General features: G+C 41.7%; 1 protein-coding gene across 1 annotated transcript in view; it reads left to right on the top strand.

Moving 5' to 3' along the window:
* ERBB4 (erb-b2 receptor tyrosine kinase 4) overlaps nucleotides 1–13018 on the top strand; it is a 416629-nt gene that overhangs the window by 383083 nt on the left and 20528 nt on the right. The window contains exons 24-25 of the mRNA XM_014951952.1: nucleotides 1584–1681; nucleotides 2615–2785. Coding sequence (XP_014807438.1) covers nucleotides 1584–1681; nucleotides 2615–2785 — 269 coding nt within the window. The remainder of the gene's footprint in view (nucleotides 1–1583; nucleotides 1682–2614; nucleotides 2786–13018) is intronic.

Below are 13018 nucleotides of genomic sequence, written 5' to 3' on the forward strand. Positions count from 1 at the left end.
TTGATGTTAAAAAAGATAGTATTAAACGTAATTATGGTACATGGATACCCAGCCAGTGAAGGTTGTGAGGAGAATTGCATGAATCTTTTATTGTTAGTAGTAACAAGAATGATGATTGCAATAGTAATAATAAAAAAGTAAAATTAAATTAGTACAAGAAATGCTACAGAAAGGATAATTTTTTATCATTCTTAGTCTGGTACAACAATTCATGAATATTTTTACTTTAGGAAAAAAGGAAAACAGTCTGCCTACTCTTTTATCTCCAAGATACCCACACTAGTGACAGTATCCTCCAAGGCTGTGCTTCTAATTTAAAAAGAATTAGGAACATCTCTCTGGTATTTCTGGCTTAATTTAAGTGAGATTAACATACAGACATCTCATCCATCTTATATAGTCCTTTCCCTTTTGCTTTGTACACAAAAACACTGAAAGAAAGAAAATAAAGCTAGAAGAGGTAGATAATGTATCTTCCGAAAACAGTTGTACTGTGCACGCCGGTATGGAAATTGTTTGAATAGTACAAGGGGTTCATGTAGGTTGAATGCAAAAATGTTCCATCTGAGAGGATTTCTAACTATATGAGGCGAATCTCAGTGGACAAAAGGAAGTTCTAGTAGATGGAGTATTCTGGAAGACGGAAAGTTACAGCTAGATGTACATACAGACTTAGTCCTGTAATGTTTGTGTGAAATTCTTTATAAGCTTTGTTTTTTTCTGCGTTGGTCACTTCTTCAGTTAAACGGCACAAAGGAGATAAGGCCTGCTTCATTGAGCCTCTCTGGCAAATGAGAACAGGTTCTTAGGAAGCTGCTGATAGAATCTTCCATTAGAAAAAGCTGATGCTGAGATAAACTAGTTGGTGGTGGTGACTGCCTGTGCTACTTGCTTGCTTTGCAGAAAGCGTTAGCAGGAATTGAGAACTGTTGTTTCTAATGAACGTTTTCTTGGACAGTGAAGGAGAAAAAAAATCACCCTTACTCAATTAAAATAGCATCTAGTGCATCGTGTGAGGTCTGTGTTAATGACACAGACACGTGAATGCAGAATTACCTGAAAAGCGGATTTGAGGTCAGTCATCCTGTAGGTCTGTTGAACAGCTCTTTTTAATCTAAGTCACTGTGGAGCAGCAGGTCAGTTAAAAGTAAAATCATATTTAGTAGTATTAGTAGTAATTTTGTAATAAACCCACTAGAGTCAGATGAGATCAGATTCACTGTATTACAGGTTAGACACATCCATAATAAAAGAGCTGACATCTAAGTGGACAAGGCAGACAAAAATTGCAAGGCATTTTTTCTGTCTCTATTTTGGGGATAGGGAGCAGGAGCTTAGAGCCAATTAAGAAGAAATCCATGCAGTGTGGAACATCTAGTCTTCTCTGGGCAAGACCACATGTTTTCCATTTTGCATGTATCATTGAATTCTGGCTTTCCATTTCTCTGGGCTCTTCATTGCATCTTCTCTTTAGGCCAGGCTATCAAGGACATCTTTTCACTTCAAACTTGTGCATTTTTAAAAATCTAATTTTTTCGCTTGGCAATTAACTGTTTGTTTTCTCTTCCTTCATATATCTCCAGGCTGGATGATTGATGCTGACAGTCGGCCTAAATTCAAGGAGCTAGCTGCTGAATTCTCTAGAATGGCTCGAGACCCTCAGAGATACCTGGTAATTCAAGTAAGTAACTCTGCAACATTGGGGTGGTCGGCAGAGGGGAAGAGACTTATATCTGTCAAACCTGTCTGTGAAGGGGGTTGCTGTTGAATCTCTTGACTTCAAGGTGCTCTTGAACTTAAAGCAAACAGTGACCACAGTACTATACAAGAGTGAAGTAGAATGGCCAGTTTCAGTTTGTCAAAAATAATAATAATAATACTAAAATAATCTGAAATTCAGTTCCTAAGCTTGTATGTAGTTGCACATATACAAGATGGGCTTTGCAAGCTGCTCAGTACTTTGCATTCTCTCATGAAACTGGGGACAAGATTTGTCCATCGGTGGGTTGCCTTTTGTGATGCTTTGTGGCATCGAGCGAAGCGTAGCCCTGATTTGCCTCTCCAGCTTGCGGATGCCATTTCAATAAAAATACATATCGTTGTTGCTTTTGTTGCCTGGTTTGATTTTTGTTGCTTTCAGCTCTGTTACATTCTGCAGAACTTTCCATATGGATGAGAGGGAAATTTAGTCTTTAAAAATACAAATGAAAATAAGGCAAACACCCAGACACAGCAGTTTCCATGTTATTTTTCCTCCCTATGTGAGCCTAAATAGCTGAGATATTTCACAAAATACATCAGGCCTTGACAGAACTTGGGTCAGAAACTGAGCTTGTATGGGAAAAGGAGAGAAGAAAGAATAAAAGCCCGATCGCAAGAATGCCAAAAAATGAGTTTGCTTGATTTATTCAGTTATTCCCTTTCTGTCATCATAGTCCCAGTTAAAAAAAAAATAAATCAAAACAAATGATGTGCATGTGGTGCTTTAGAACAAACAGAGCAGAATGTGTGGTCCCCACAGCCTGGCTGCCAGAGCATGAAGAGGGCTGAAGTTCCCTATTGGGAAATTAATCCATCTTTTGACCGTTTTCTTCTCTCAATCTAATCTATTTAGGGAGATGATCGTATGAAGCTCCCAAGTCCAAACGACAGCAAGTTCTTCCAAAACCTTCTTGATGAGGAAGACCTGGAAGATATGATGGATGCTGAAGAGTATCTTGTTCCTCAAGCCTTCAACATCCCTCCTCCCATCTACACCTCCAGGACAAGAATTGATTCCAACAGGGTAAGAGCAAACTCTGACAGAAAATACTGGTTATTATAAAAGCACAGGTGGAGTTAAAAGTACACTAATCAAACACAGGCCAGAGTTGCCTTGGGAATTATAAGCTCCCATTGTAATGGAAGCGACTATGAAAATGCTGTCACTGGGTTCCCTGTTCATTGTGCCATAGTGAATTCTAAATTAATAGCTCAGCCTGGAGTGAACAAAGGCTCGACTTGAACCGCCTGTCCTGAAAGCACAGCTGAAGCTTGTGAAGTCAAGCAGTGTTGTTTCTCAGTTGCGTACGTACCATCCTGGCCAGGAAATGCACAGCTCTGATTCTCCCACCCCTGCAGTCCCGTTGTCTTGCCAGGGCTGGCACTGATGTAACTGAGGGCAGCTGGAATATATAGATAATGCTGCTTTTGTGTCTTGAGCCAGATTTTAGACCCAGCCCCTTTTTCTGTTTGTGATGCTTTCATGGCCCTTCCTTTACAAGCATGTGTTTTTGTTGAGCACATCACAGATTTTAGCATGTTGATCTTTGTAACATCCCTGAAATGCTGTTTGTTTTAGAGGGGGAGCTGAGGCACGGAGAATGTTCAGGAGGAACTGAGTTTATATAAACCTAACCATCAAAACGATAGGGACATAATGTAAGCCTTTCGTCTAGATTTCATTTCATCTCCTTGGAAAAGGGCCGGTGTGTCCAGTAGGTGGTTATTGCTGCCTGCTCTGGACATTTACAGGGGGATAAGTTACTTTCTGGAGGTGTCTTTCTCACTGAGTATTGAGAGCTCCAGAGCAGTCTCAGACCTGGGGTGTGAGCTTTGGTGACTGTGCTAAATGCCCTTCACCTCGGTACTACAGGAGCCCTGCTGCACGTAGGGATCCAAGTTCAGATTCCCAGAGTTCCTTTTCACTCCTGAGGTCCCTGCCCACAGCTCTGACCTCTGCCTGTTCCTGCACTTGGCTCCATCCTTTCAACAGTTCAGGTGACACCTCTTCTCACAAAAATAAGAGATGGTGAAATGCATTACTAATGTGAGGACAGTCGCACAAGTATTTAGTAATTATGGGCTTGTTTGTTTGTTGTTTTTTGTTATATTGGACAGTCACATTTTAAATACTGAGTCCAGTCCTATCGAAATGTTGGTGTTTATTCCTCACGGTTTAGAAACTTTTGGACGTTTGTCATTAGCCAAGGTAGTTCCAAATTCATACCCTGGTCTGAACTGATTACACCATGTGAGACAGGGAAGAGGTAAGCGAAGGAGCCAAGAGTATATAAGATGGGTCAGTATTCCTGTGCTGACCATACACTGTATGAAGTTCTTTTGCCCCTTTTGAGTAAAGCAGTGCTTTTCTGGAATAAGGAAGACAAAATCTGATCTTAAATAATATCCAGTCAATTCATAAGGAAATGGGTATTCTTTTTAAAGGCAAGGAGACTAGAGACATCTTTGGAAAAGGTTGGTTTGTAGTCCTGCTGGCTAAGCTGGATTCACGTAGCATTTCTCCTTCATCACTGGAAGGCACTGAAAGGGGGCATGATGCAGGAAGGGATGATGCATGATTTAGCAATAAGCCAGAAACTTCCTCTTTATGGCAACAAGAGTTAATTTTTAGTGTTGATGCTGATCTGAAATAAGTCAGTTTTACTCCTAGCTGTCTCTGGAGGGGGTCTGTTTCCTTTGCTGCCAACTTCTGAAAAAAGAAGGAAAGCAACAATAGTTACCTTTGAAAGGTGCTCACTGGCACACTGTTGGAAATCACTGTAGCTTAGTTTTACACAGTGGGGTTCTACCATTTACCCTGGCATAGGGCTGAGACAGCAGAGTCAGACCCATAAGGTTTGCTATATTCATGTCACTCCCATATTTACTGGGAATACTGGGGCACATTTAAAGGAGAAGGGATTAGTAGGAAAATGCACTTGCCTTTTCAGCAGTTCCTTTTGCCCTCTGTCTTTAGTGCCAGCCAAGCAGAGGGGTTCGCTAGAGCTGAGGGAATTAATTCCAACAAAAAATCCCAGAGTAAATATTTTGAAAAGAGTTATTTAAAATACGTTGTTTGGGCAGCCGACATGCTTGCTGGGGTATTCATGGAAAGCAAACACAGGCATTTATTATTATCATATGAAAATTCAAGTAAGTTTCTCACAGCATTTGCCCAACTTTAAACCACACTGTTGCAGCTGGTTGCACACATGTAATCCCCTTGAAGTCAGCCGAGCTCCAGAGAGAGACCCCGTGCCTTTATTTTTGCCACACAGAAGCTCCATCACGTTCTTGATGTGACATCTCCTCCCACAACTCACAATTTCCCATCTTGGTGTGAGACTGTGATCTTGTAGCAGCCAGTGGGAGCTTTGCTTTGCAATTCAATTTAATGACAGTAGCCAGACCGTATCTTTCTTGCAGTAATTCCTACTGCTGGGAATTTTTCTCTGGCATCATACAACAATCTAACGCTTAAAATGTCTGGAATTACCCTTTGCTAGAAGTTTTCAGGCTCTGAGCCAAGTGTTCTGCCTCAGGTAACCCCAGTTCTGTATTTTTGCATCCCTTCCATCTTATAGTGTTCCTCTTTATTGTAGGAACCTCTTTACAGTGGGGTCATTTTTAAGGCCAGCTGATTTATAATAACACTTGCTAGTGTTACTGGAGGCTGATTCCTGTCCCGTAACAGGATTACCAGTAGAATGTTGATGCTTGTCCTGTGTCTCAGATGAGCTTCAGACTGAGTTTTGTTTGCTAACAACTGTGCATCTCCTAAATGTACTGCTGGTACTGCCATACAGGCGAGTACATCTACATTGCAGGGAGGCCACAGCACCGTGTCGCTGGAAGGGCTTGTGGCCAAGTTGAAAGCCCCATACCATCTTAGCATCCCTGGTTTCCTTTCCAGAGAGGTTTTTTCTGGATGTAGTGCATTTGTTTCCTCTCTGTGCAGAAAGCTACATGCTTCTCTGTTGTTTTTCTGAAGCACTCAGGTTCTTGCTACGTTAACTGTTCTTCCAGTGAAAATTTGTGTTGATTTAAAACAAAATACACGTTGGCTCCTTTAAGGTAACAGTGCTATGCATAGTTCAGTACAGATGGATGTCAGCTACAAGAGTCACACAGAATTGAAATGCTGTCAGAGATCTTTATCTGTGGTTGTCTGATTCTGTCTTTGTGTGTCCTTTGGATAGTTTGTGATTTATGCTTGTTTAGTGTGGTGAATATTAATATTACACAAACTCATTATGGTGCTGCTACAGCCATAGATGCCAAATTAATTGATACGGTTTAGGTAGTTTGGGTTCATCGTGTCTGGCAAATTAAATTTAATGGGGAGATTCCCGGGCAATTTGGTGAAGTAAATCACACAGGTAAGACCTACATGATCTTCACGTCATTTTCAGAGATCAGGGGCCTGAAGGATGCTGTATTTCCCATCTTAGTTGTCTGATTGTTTTAGTGAAGAAAGATGGGATGGCAGAGTATTGTGCTCCTTCTCTGGGCGTGTGGTACTGACAGCTTTAGTTGAGTGGTCCAGCAGCACAGCTCTACTGGGGACGAAATTTTGCAGGAAGAAAGCAGGGAGATGGTGAGCCTCCTCACATTTGGGCTTTGAAGTCAGGGAATTAAGTCAGAGCAAGAGCATTTGTTTTCTAAGGAAAGCTCTGAAGTTTCCCTGGGATGATCTCAGTCCTAAATCCTTGCAGTCTGTTGCCTTGGAGAGGCACCACTGGATATGGTTTGCATAAAACACTGCCTACCTTCTCCCTCCCATGCGAAGAAAAAAGCTAGTTAGATACACACAGAGCTGCAGCCCATGGAAAGAAGATGGGAAAGAGGCAAGCCTTTTGGGGAGTTTCCAGCTCCCTGGGAAGTGTCACATCCTTCTTCCTCCAAGGGATTACTGTGGTTTATGAAGCTGCGAGGCTCAGACAGAGCTTCACTATTTCCATCACACCCACCCTGGCTTCATACTAGCACATCTTTGGGACCTGTACTGCCAGGCACAGAAGCTGGCAGAAAGAGTTGGTTATGGGATGGCAGAGTATTGTGCTCCTTCTCTGGGCGTGTGGTACTGACAGCTTTAGTTGAGTGGTCCAGCAGCACAGCTCTACTGGGGACGAAATTTTGCAGGAAGAAAGCAGGGAGATGGTGAGCCTCCTCACATTTGGGCTTTGAAGTCAGGGAATTAAGTCAGAGCAAGAGCATTTGTTTTCTAAGGAAAGCTCTGAAGTTTCCCTGGGATGATCTCAGTCCTAAATCCTTGCAGTCTGTTGCCTTGGAGAGGCACCACTGGATATGGTTTGCATAAAACACTGCCTACCTTCTCCCTCCCATGCGAAGAAAAAAGCTAGTTAGATACACACAGAGCTGCAGCCCATGGAAAGAAGATGGGAAAGAGGCAAGCCTTTTGGGGAGTTTCCAGCTCCCTGGGAAGTGTCACATCCTTCTTCCTCCAAGGGATTACTGTGGTTTATGAAGCTGCGAGGCTCAGACAGAGCTTCACTATTTCCATCACACCCACCCTGGCTTCATACTAGCACATCTTTGGGACCTGTACTGCCAGGCACAGAAGCTGGCACACGCTCTAGTCCATAACGGTGCTCTCTGTTTTGATGTCCATCCTGAGACTGATGCAATTTAAAAATAAAAATTAGCATCCTAAGCTAAATTGAATTCTTCCATTGCATCTGAGACTCTTCAGTTGCAATTTCAGCTCTTCGGCTTTTTCTAGCTTTTATTTCCCGTTGACTAGAGATATTCTAGAAATATGGAGTTTTAGAAGCTCTGTGCTTCTGAGAGATAAGCTGAATCCTCGGCAGTGTTTCCATGAGCACAGGACCCCAGCTAGTGCTCGAGTGTCCTGCGTTCACAGCCATTAGATGATTCATTCAGGTATTTGTAACGAGTACCGTCCTGTGTGCACAGAGATAATACTAATACAGAAATCACTCTGTGTACCCCAGGATGCTTTTTGCTCTAAATCCTTGGCTAATTCCTACTGAAAACCGTCTATACTGTTTATTACTGACTGATGCTGTGCCTGTAATTTTACTCTATACGCTATATATCATGGAAGCGCCTGCCAAGCCTGCAATTAAATATCAAGGTATTTTTCCAGAGGTGTCTAATTCATATGTCTGGGGAAGCTGTTGTGCTTGGCTAAAGCAAACTTCAATATGTCAAAAGCCAGTTTTCAGTTCCCTGAGTAGCGTCTCTTATGCCATTGCAGGAGTCCTGGTGCAGCCTTAGGTCTGGTAGTTCTGGGGAAGCTGTTGTGCTTGGCTAAAGCAAACTTCAATATGTCAAAAGCCAGTTTTCAGTTCCCTGAGTAGCGTCTCTTATGCCATTGCAGGAGTCCTGGTGCAGCCTTAGGTCTGGTAGTTTTGTGGCTGAACGTCTGTATATGCCTGTGTATAAAAAGATTATTCCAGAGAGAAACCAGGCAAGAAGTTATCTTTATGATTAATTTGTTCTGGTTTCTAAATTTGAAAGGTAGCCATTTTCAAATCACAGGATTACAAAAGAGAGGGTTGTTAGTGTTTTTCAGATGTGTTTCACATCGGTATGGCATCTTTCCTTCCAAAGTTTATCATGAACAATAGGGACTATTCACCCAGTGGAATTGCTGCCAGAATTAAGTGACTTTTATTAGATTTTTAAGTAATGGGGCTGAATTTCTGCCTGCACCTGCAGTGCTCCAGTGGTAGAATATCAGATCTGAAGTCTAATATGACCTCCTCTACATCGGGAAATACAGCAGACTTGGAAGGTGGGGGACTGTAAGCTCTGCTGTCTTCCAGTTCCCTCCTGGAAGGAGGGATTTCAGAGAGCAGTCAGAATTCAGAGGGGCACTTCTCAGTGTGTCAGCACAGCTGAGCTACTATGAGAGGTACTGTCATTGCAGGTGGGGAGAGCTAGCAGATGATTACAGCATATTTTGCTCTTGGCAAAGAAGGCAGCATGATTTGTCCATGATTCTCCTTGTGTCCAGGGCTTTAGTAGCAATCAGTGCCTTCCTGGTCCCCATTTCTTTTTCTGTAAGAAAAGACAGTTAACTGTTCCTGCCCAAGCTCTCAAGCTAGTTATTTTTCCAGGGTGTCCTGGCCTTGTGGGGCTGATGACAGTGAAAGTACTTCATCCTAAAGTTGATACATAATCTATGTGAAGAGATATCAAGGCTAGATGGGGCCATTGCAAGGAGTTTGTCTAACCTCCTGGCATAACATGGGCCAGAGTCTCTTGTCTCTTAATTTCTGAGTCAAGTGCAGAAATTCTGTTTGAGGTGGAGTTCGTCTTTTAGAAAGATTGTCTTGATTGTATCAGGTGGGATGGAAAATACATCACTGTGTAGAAAAGTCTCCCTGGGCGGTTAATGCTGACTCTTCAGCAGGGTTTGGATCTGCCATGCACCTTTTTTGTGCTTAGGTAAGGAGCTGCCAGCTGTCAGAAATCTCTTCTGCTTAAAGGGCTGTGTATAATAGTACCATGTTTGTTATTAAGAAAGGACAACACTGATGTCTCCTTTTTATTTGGTTTATTTGTGGTGTTTGCCACTCCTCTCTCTACTTCTGCAGTATCTTCCCCAAAATAATGGGGAAATCTTTCCTTAAATTTGATGCTTATTACTGCCCTCTGTCAGGTTGTGGACTTCTTTATTTATTTTTATCCCATTTCTTTAATTCCTTCTCCTTAAAAGGTGATCAGAAACTTCCTCAAAATCTTAGTAGTCATTTTTTTGGCCTTTCTACTAGACTCTGTCACTTCCTTAAGCAAGTGTTGCAATGAAATCTCCAATGCCAGAACAGATGAACTTGTAAAAGAACTAGATGTTGTATCAAAGGGTTTCATAACATTTCAGAAGATTACACTGACACTATATTAGCTCTATTGCTTCCTGAAAAACTGCTTGATTAGTTAGGAAAGCTTGTATGAATCCATTTTACGTGTCTTTAATGAAAGACTACATTTTGTGTATTTTCCTAGTAGAGTTTAGGCAACCATGTGCTGGATACTGCAGTTGCTGCTGTTAGACCTTCATGTAATTCTGGAAGTCCCACCAAGCTCTCTTTCAAGATCTCATCTTCCCATTTTCTGCTTCCTTGAGTTTTAATGACATCCTGGTGGTAGGAGGCTCCTTTCTGTTCTGCTCTGCTTTTTGCATTAAGCAGTTCTCAGTAGCTGTTAGTGTTTTGTTGGTAGCTAGTCGACCATCACGAATATTTTAGCTGCTGGAACTTTTTAGTTCTGGGAAATTCTTCTGTGTCTATTTTTAGTCTTTATTGGAAATGTAGAATAGCACAAAGCCATCTTTGTCCATGAAAAGCAAGAGGTGAACCCAGACTGATACTGGCCAGCCTAATTTCATTACTCAGGGTGAATGCAGTAGGAAGAATAAACATGCAAAAATACACTGTAAAATAAATTAGATGAAAAATTACTTCAGTCTTAATAATTTACATGAAAAAGGAAAGCTGCTCGCACAATATGTATATTTAGAATATGAGCATTTAAATACTCTTTTAAATGTGTGGAAAAAAGGAAGAAAATTCATGTTGAGGACTCAAACAGAATAGATGATGTCTGGCTCTTCACAGAGAATTCTTTGAAAGTGCTTTATGGCAATTAGTCTCTTGCTTTGCAACCAGGCCAGCTGAAATCAGTGGTGTTTCTCAAGGAGTAAGTCCTTCTCAGCCTGAATAGATTATCAGGACCAACTTGTCAAATTGCCTCATGGTTTTGCAGGTTGAATCCCTTAAACCAGGAATTTTTTTTAGTGCATTAGCTGTTTTCTGTCACATTCAGGCTTCTGAATTCAGGCATATAGACTAAAGAGCCAGACTTGTCCGAAAATGTTGGATACCATTTTGGTTTCTGCAAATTTAATATATATTCAATTACAAATTACCAGCTCACTTCCTGGTGAGACCTACTGTAAGTGGTATCGGTGGAAGAGTTTGTAGCTATATATTGCTTTAAACCTTGATGCGTGTCATGTAAATTTATTGAGCTTTAATATAAACTGTTTTAAAATCAGGCAGCATCTGTGGTACTTCCTGGTGAGACCTACTATAAGTGGTATCGGTGGAAGAGTTTGTAGCTATATATTGCTTTAAACCTTGATGCGTGTCATGTAAATTTATTGAGCTTTAATATAAACTGTTTTAAAATCAGGCAGCATCTGCTTAATCTGTGAATAGCTGCTGGCTGTGTTAACAGTCAAAAGAGCTCACAGCTGATCCATTTTCTTTTCTCTCCTGAAAAGAAAAAAAAAGTCAATAGATATAAAGAGAGTAAGTAATAAATATTTCTACACTGCACTGATGAGGCATTCTTGGAAAACAGCAAGCTAAACAACTCTACATAATTCAGTAGATGGAAAAGTGGACTAAGAGTCAGGAAATAATTATGAGAGCTGGGAGAAAATTTTCCTTCAGCGGCTAGATTTGAAAGAGAAATTGTTAGTGAAAAATCTCCATTTCTGAGAAACAATATTTTCTTAAAATAATGAAAGCCCCTGAAAATACGAGGGGCTGTGATTTGGAAAAGGGCCTGGCAGGGCTCCAAGGATTGTCATCGAGGCACCTGTCTGCCCGTGATGGTTGGGAGACTCCCAAGCTGGAGATCACTGTCTGCAGTGTCCTGTGGCACTGGGACTTCGTGGTAATGCTTGGAGTGTAAGGTGGCAGGAGGACTCCGGAGCATCCTGTGCCAAACACTCTACTTACTAAACATACGTGGAACGGGGATAAACGCCAGCACAGCCTAAAATGCTCTTTGTTACCCAGAGTAAAGAGTCTGTCTTTCTTGTTAAATGCTGTGGTAGGGGAGGGGAAAAAAAATTCTCAAAGCTATAAAAAGACTCTCCAAAAGATGCGGTGGGAGAAGTGGGAGGAGGCACAGATGAAGTTTAGATTTAGAATGTTAAAAAATGATTATTTTATCCAAATCAGCTGGATGGTTATTTCTTTTAGCGTATTATTGCCACCAGAACCTCAGCCCTGCTCTAAATCAACTCAGCATTTCATCAAGAAGCCTATTCTTTGCTATAAGAGACCAAGAGTGCACAATTATGGGTTTCTTTTCCCCCTTGCATAATAAAATTGGGAGATTATCATCAAGTTTCTATTCAGATTTTAGGAAGGCTTTTTTATTTTATTTTTAAAACCCATCTTTGTCTGTAAGAGCTCCCTGTTCAGGCCAGCATGCTGTAATGATTACTGCTGTAAAGGCTTCAGTGGAGATGTGCTCTATTTCATTCTCAATGAGGGTTGATGGCATTTTGAGAGGCTCAGAATATCCTTTGATTACTGTATAAAACAGACTGGGGAAGATGGCAATGCAGCGTGCGGCATAGGAGGGGGCTGCTGCTCCGAGTGTTGCTCATCAACTTTCTTCTGTGCTGCTTTTTTTTTTTTTTTTTTGTCTGCCATGTCGCAATCACAAATCATGACCGTGTTGTAGTTCTGGTCCCATTCCCCATCCTTTCCCTGTTTTGGGATTTGAAGCTCGAGGTTTGCACCCAAAAGGAGCTACTGCTGCCCCTGTGTTTTGGACAGATGCTGCAGCATATGAGCAGGAGCAGCGCCTTGACCCTTCTCTCCCCCGGGGAATTGCTGGAGTAGCTAGGAAATGGTGTGTTGTCTCTTCCAAACTGTGGGGAATTGGCTCAGTGTTAGAAGGTGCCATTTACCGCAAAACGTCTTGGAGAGTGTATTAAAAAAGGAGTGACAGGAAGCTAGTCGTGGGTGACAGGAATGATACAGGAGGAAAAAAGATTGAAAGGGAAAGATAGACACTTGCAAGCTGTCCCTCGTCCTGCTCTCCTGCCTGTTTGAGACTCACAGTGCGTTAATACAAAATAGTAGGGAAAAGGAATTCTCACATCTTCATTCTTGTGTCACGCTTATATCAAATTGCGTACTGTACCAGCTGAAGTCTGTTTGCCAGCTGTTCTGGAGTTGGAAGGACAAAGGTTTCTGAGGTCTGGAGGACAGAGGGGTTTCCAGGGAGAGTTTTTGATACCCTATAGCAGAAGAATGCTTTTATTCCCAGCCCAGGTATAGGAGATGAGTCTGCAGAAAAGCATTTCACCTACGTTTCCTTGCGAGCGAGCCTGGATACTGACTTTCGTGGCCATACCATGCATCTCTTTTACAGGTTGTTTTAATTGGCCTTCTTGTAGTCTTTGATTCCTCTTCTTGGTGAAGTGTTAGACTGAAAATAGATGGTGTATGTCTGGTATTTT

The sequence above is a fragment of the Calidris pugnax genome, unplaced genomic scaffold (assembly GCF_001431845.1).
Source record: "Calidris pugnax isolate Ruff unplaced genomic scaffold, ASM143184v1 scaffold179, whole genome shotgun sequence".
Lineage (NCBI taxonomy): Eukaryota > Metazoa > Chordata > Aves > Charadriiformes > Scolopacidae > Calidris > Calidris pugnax.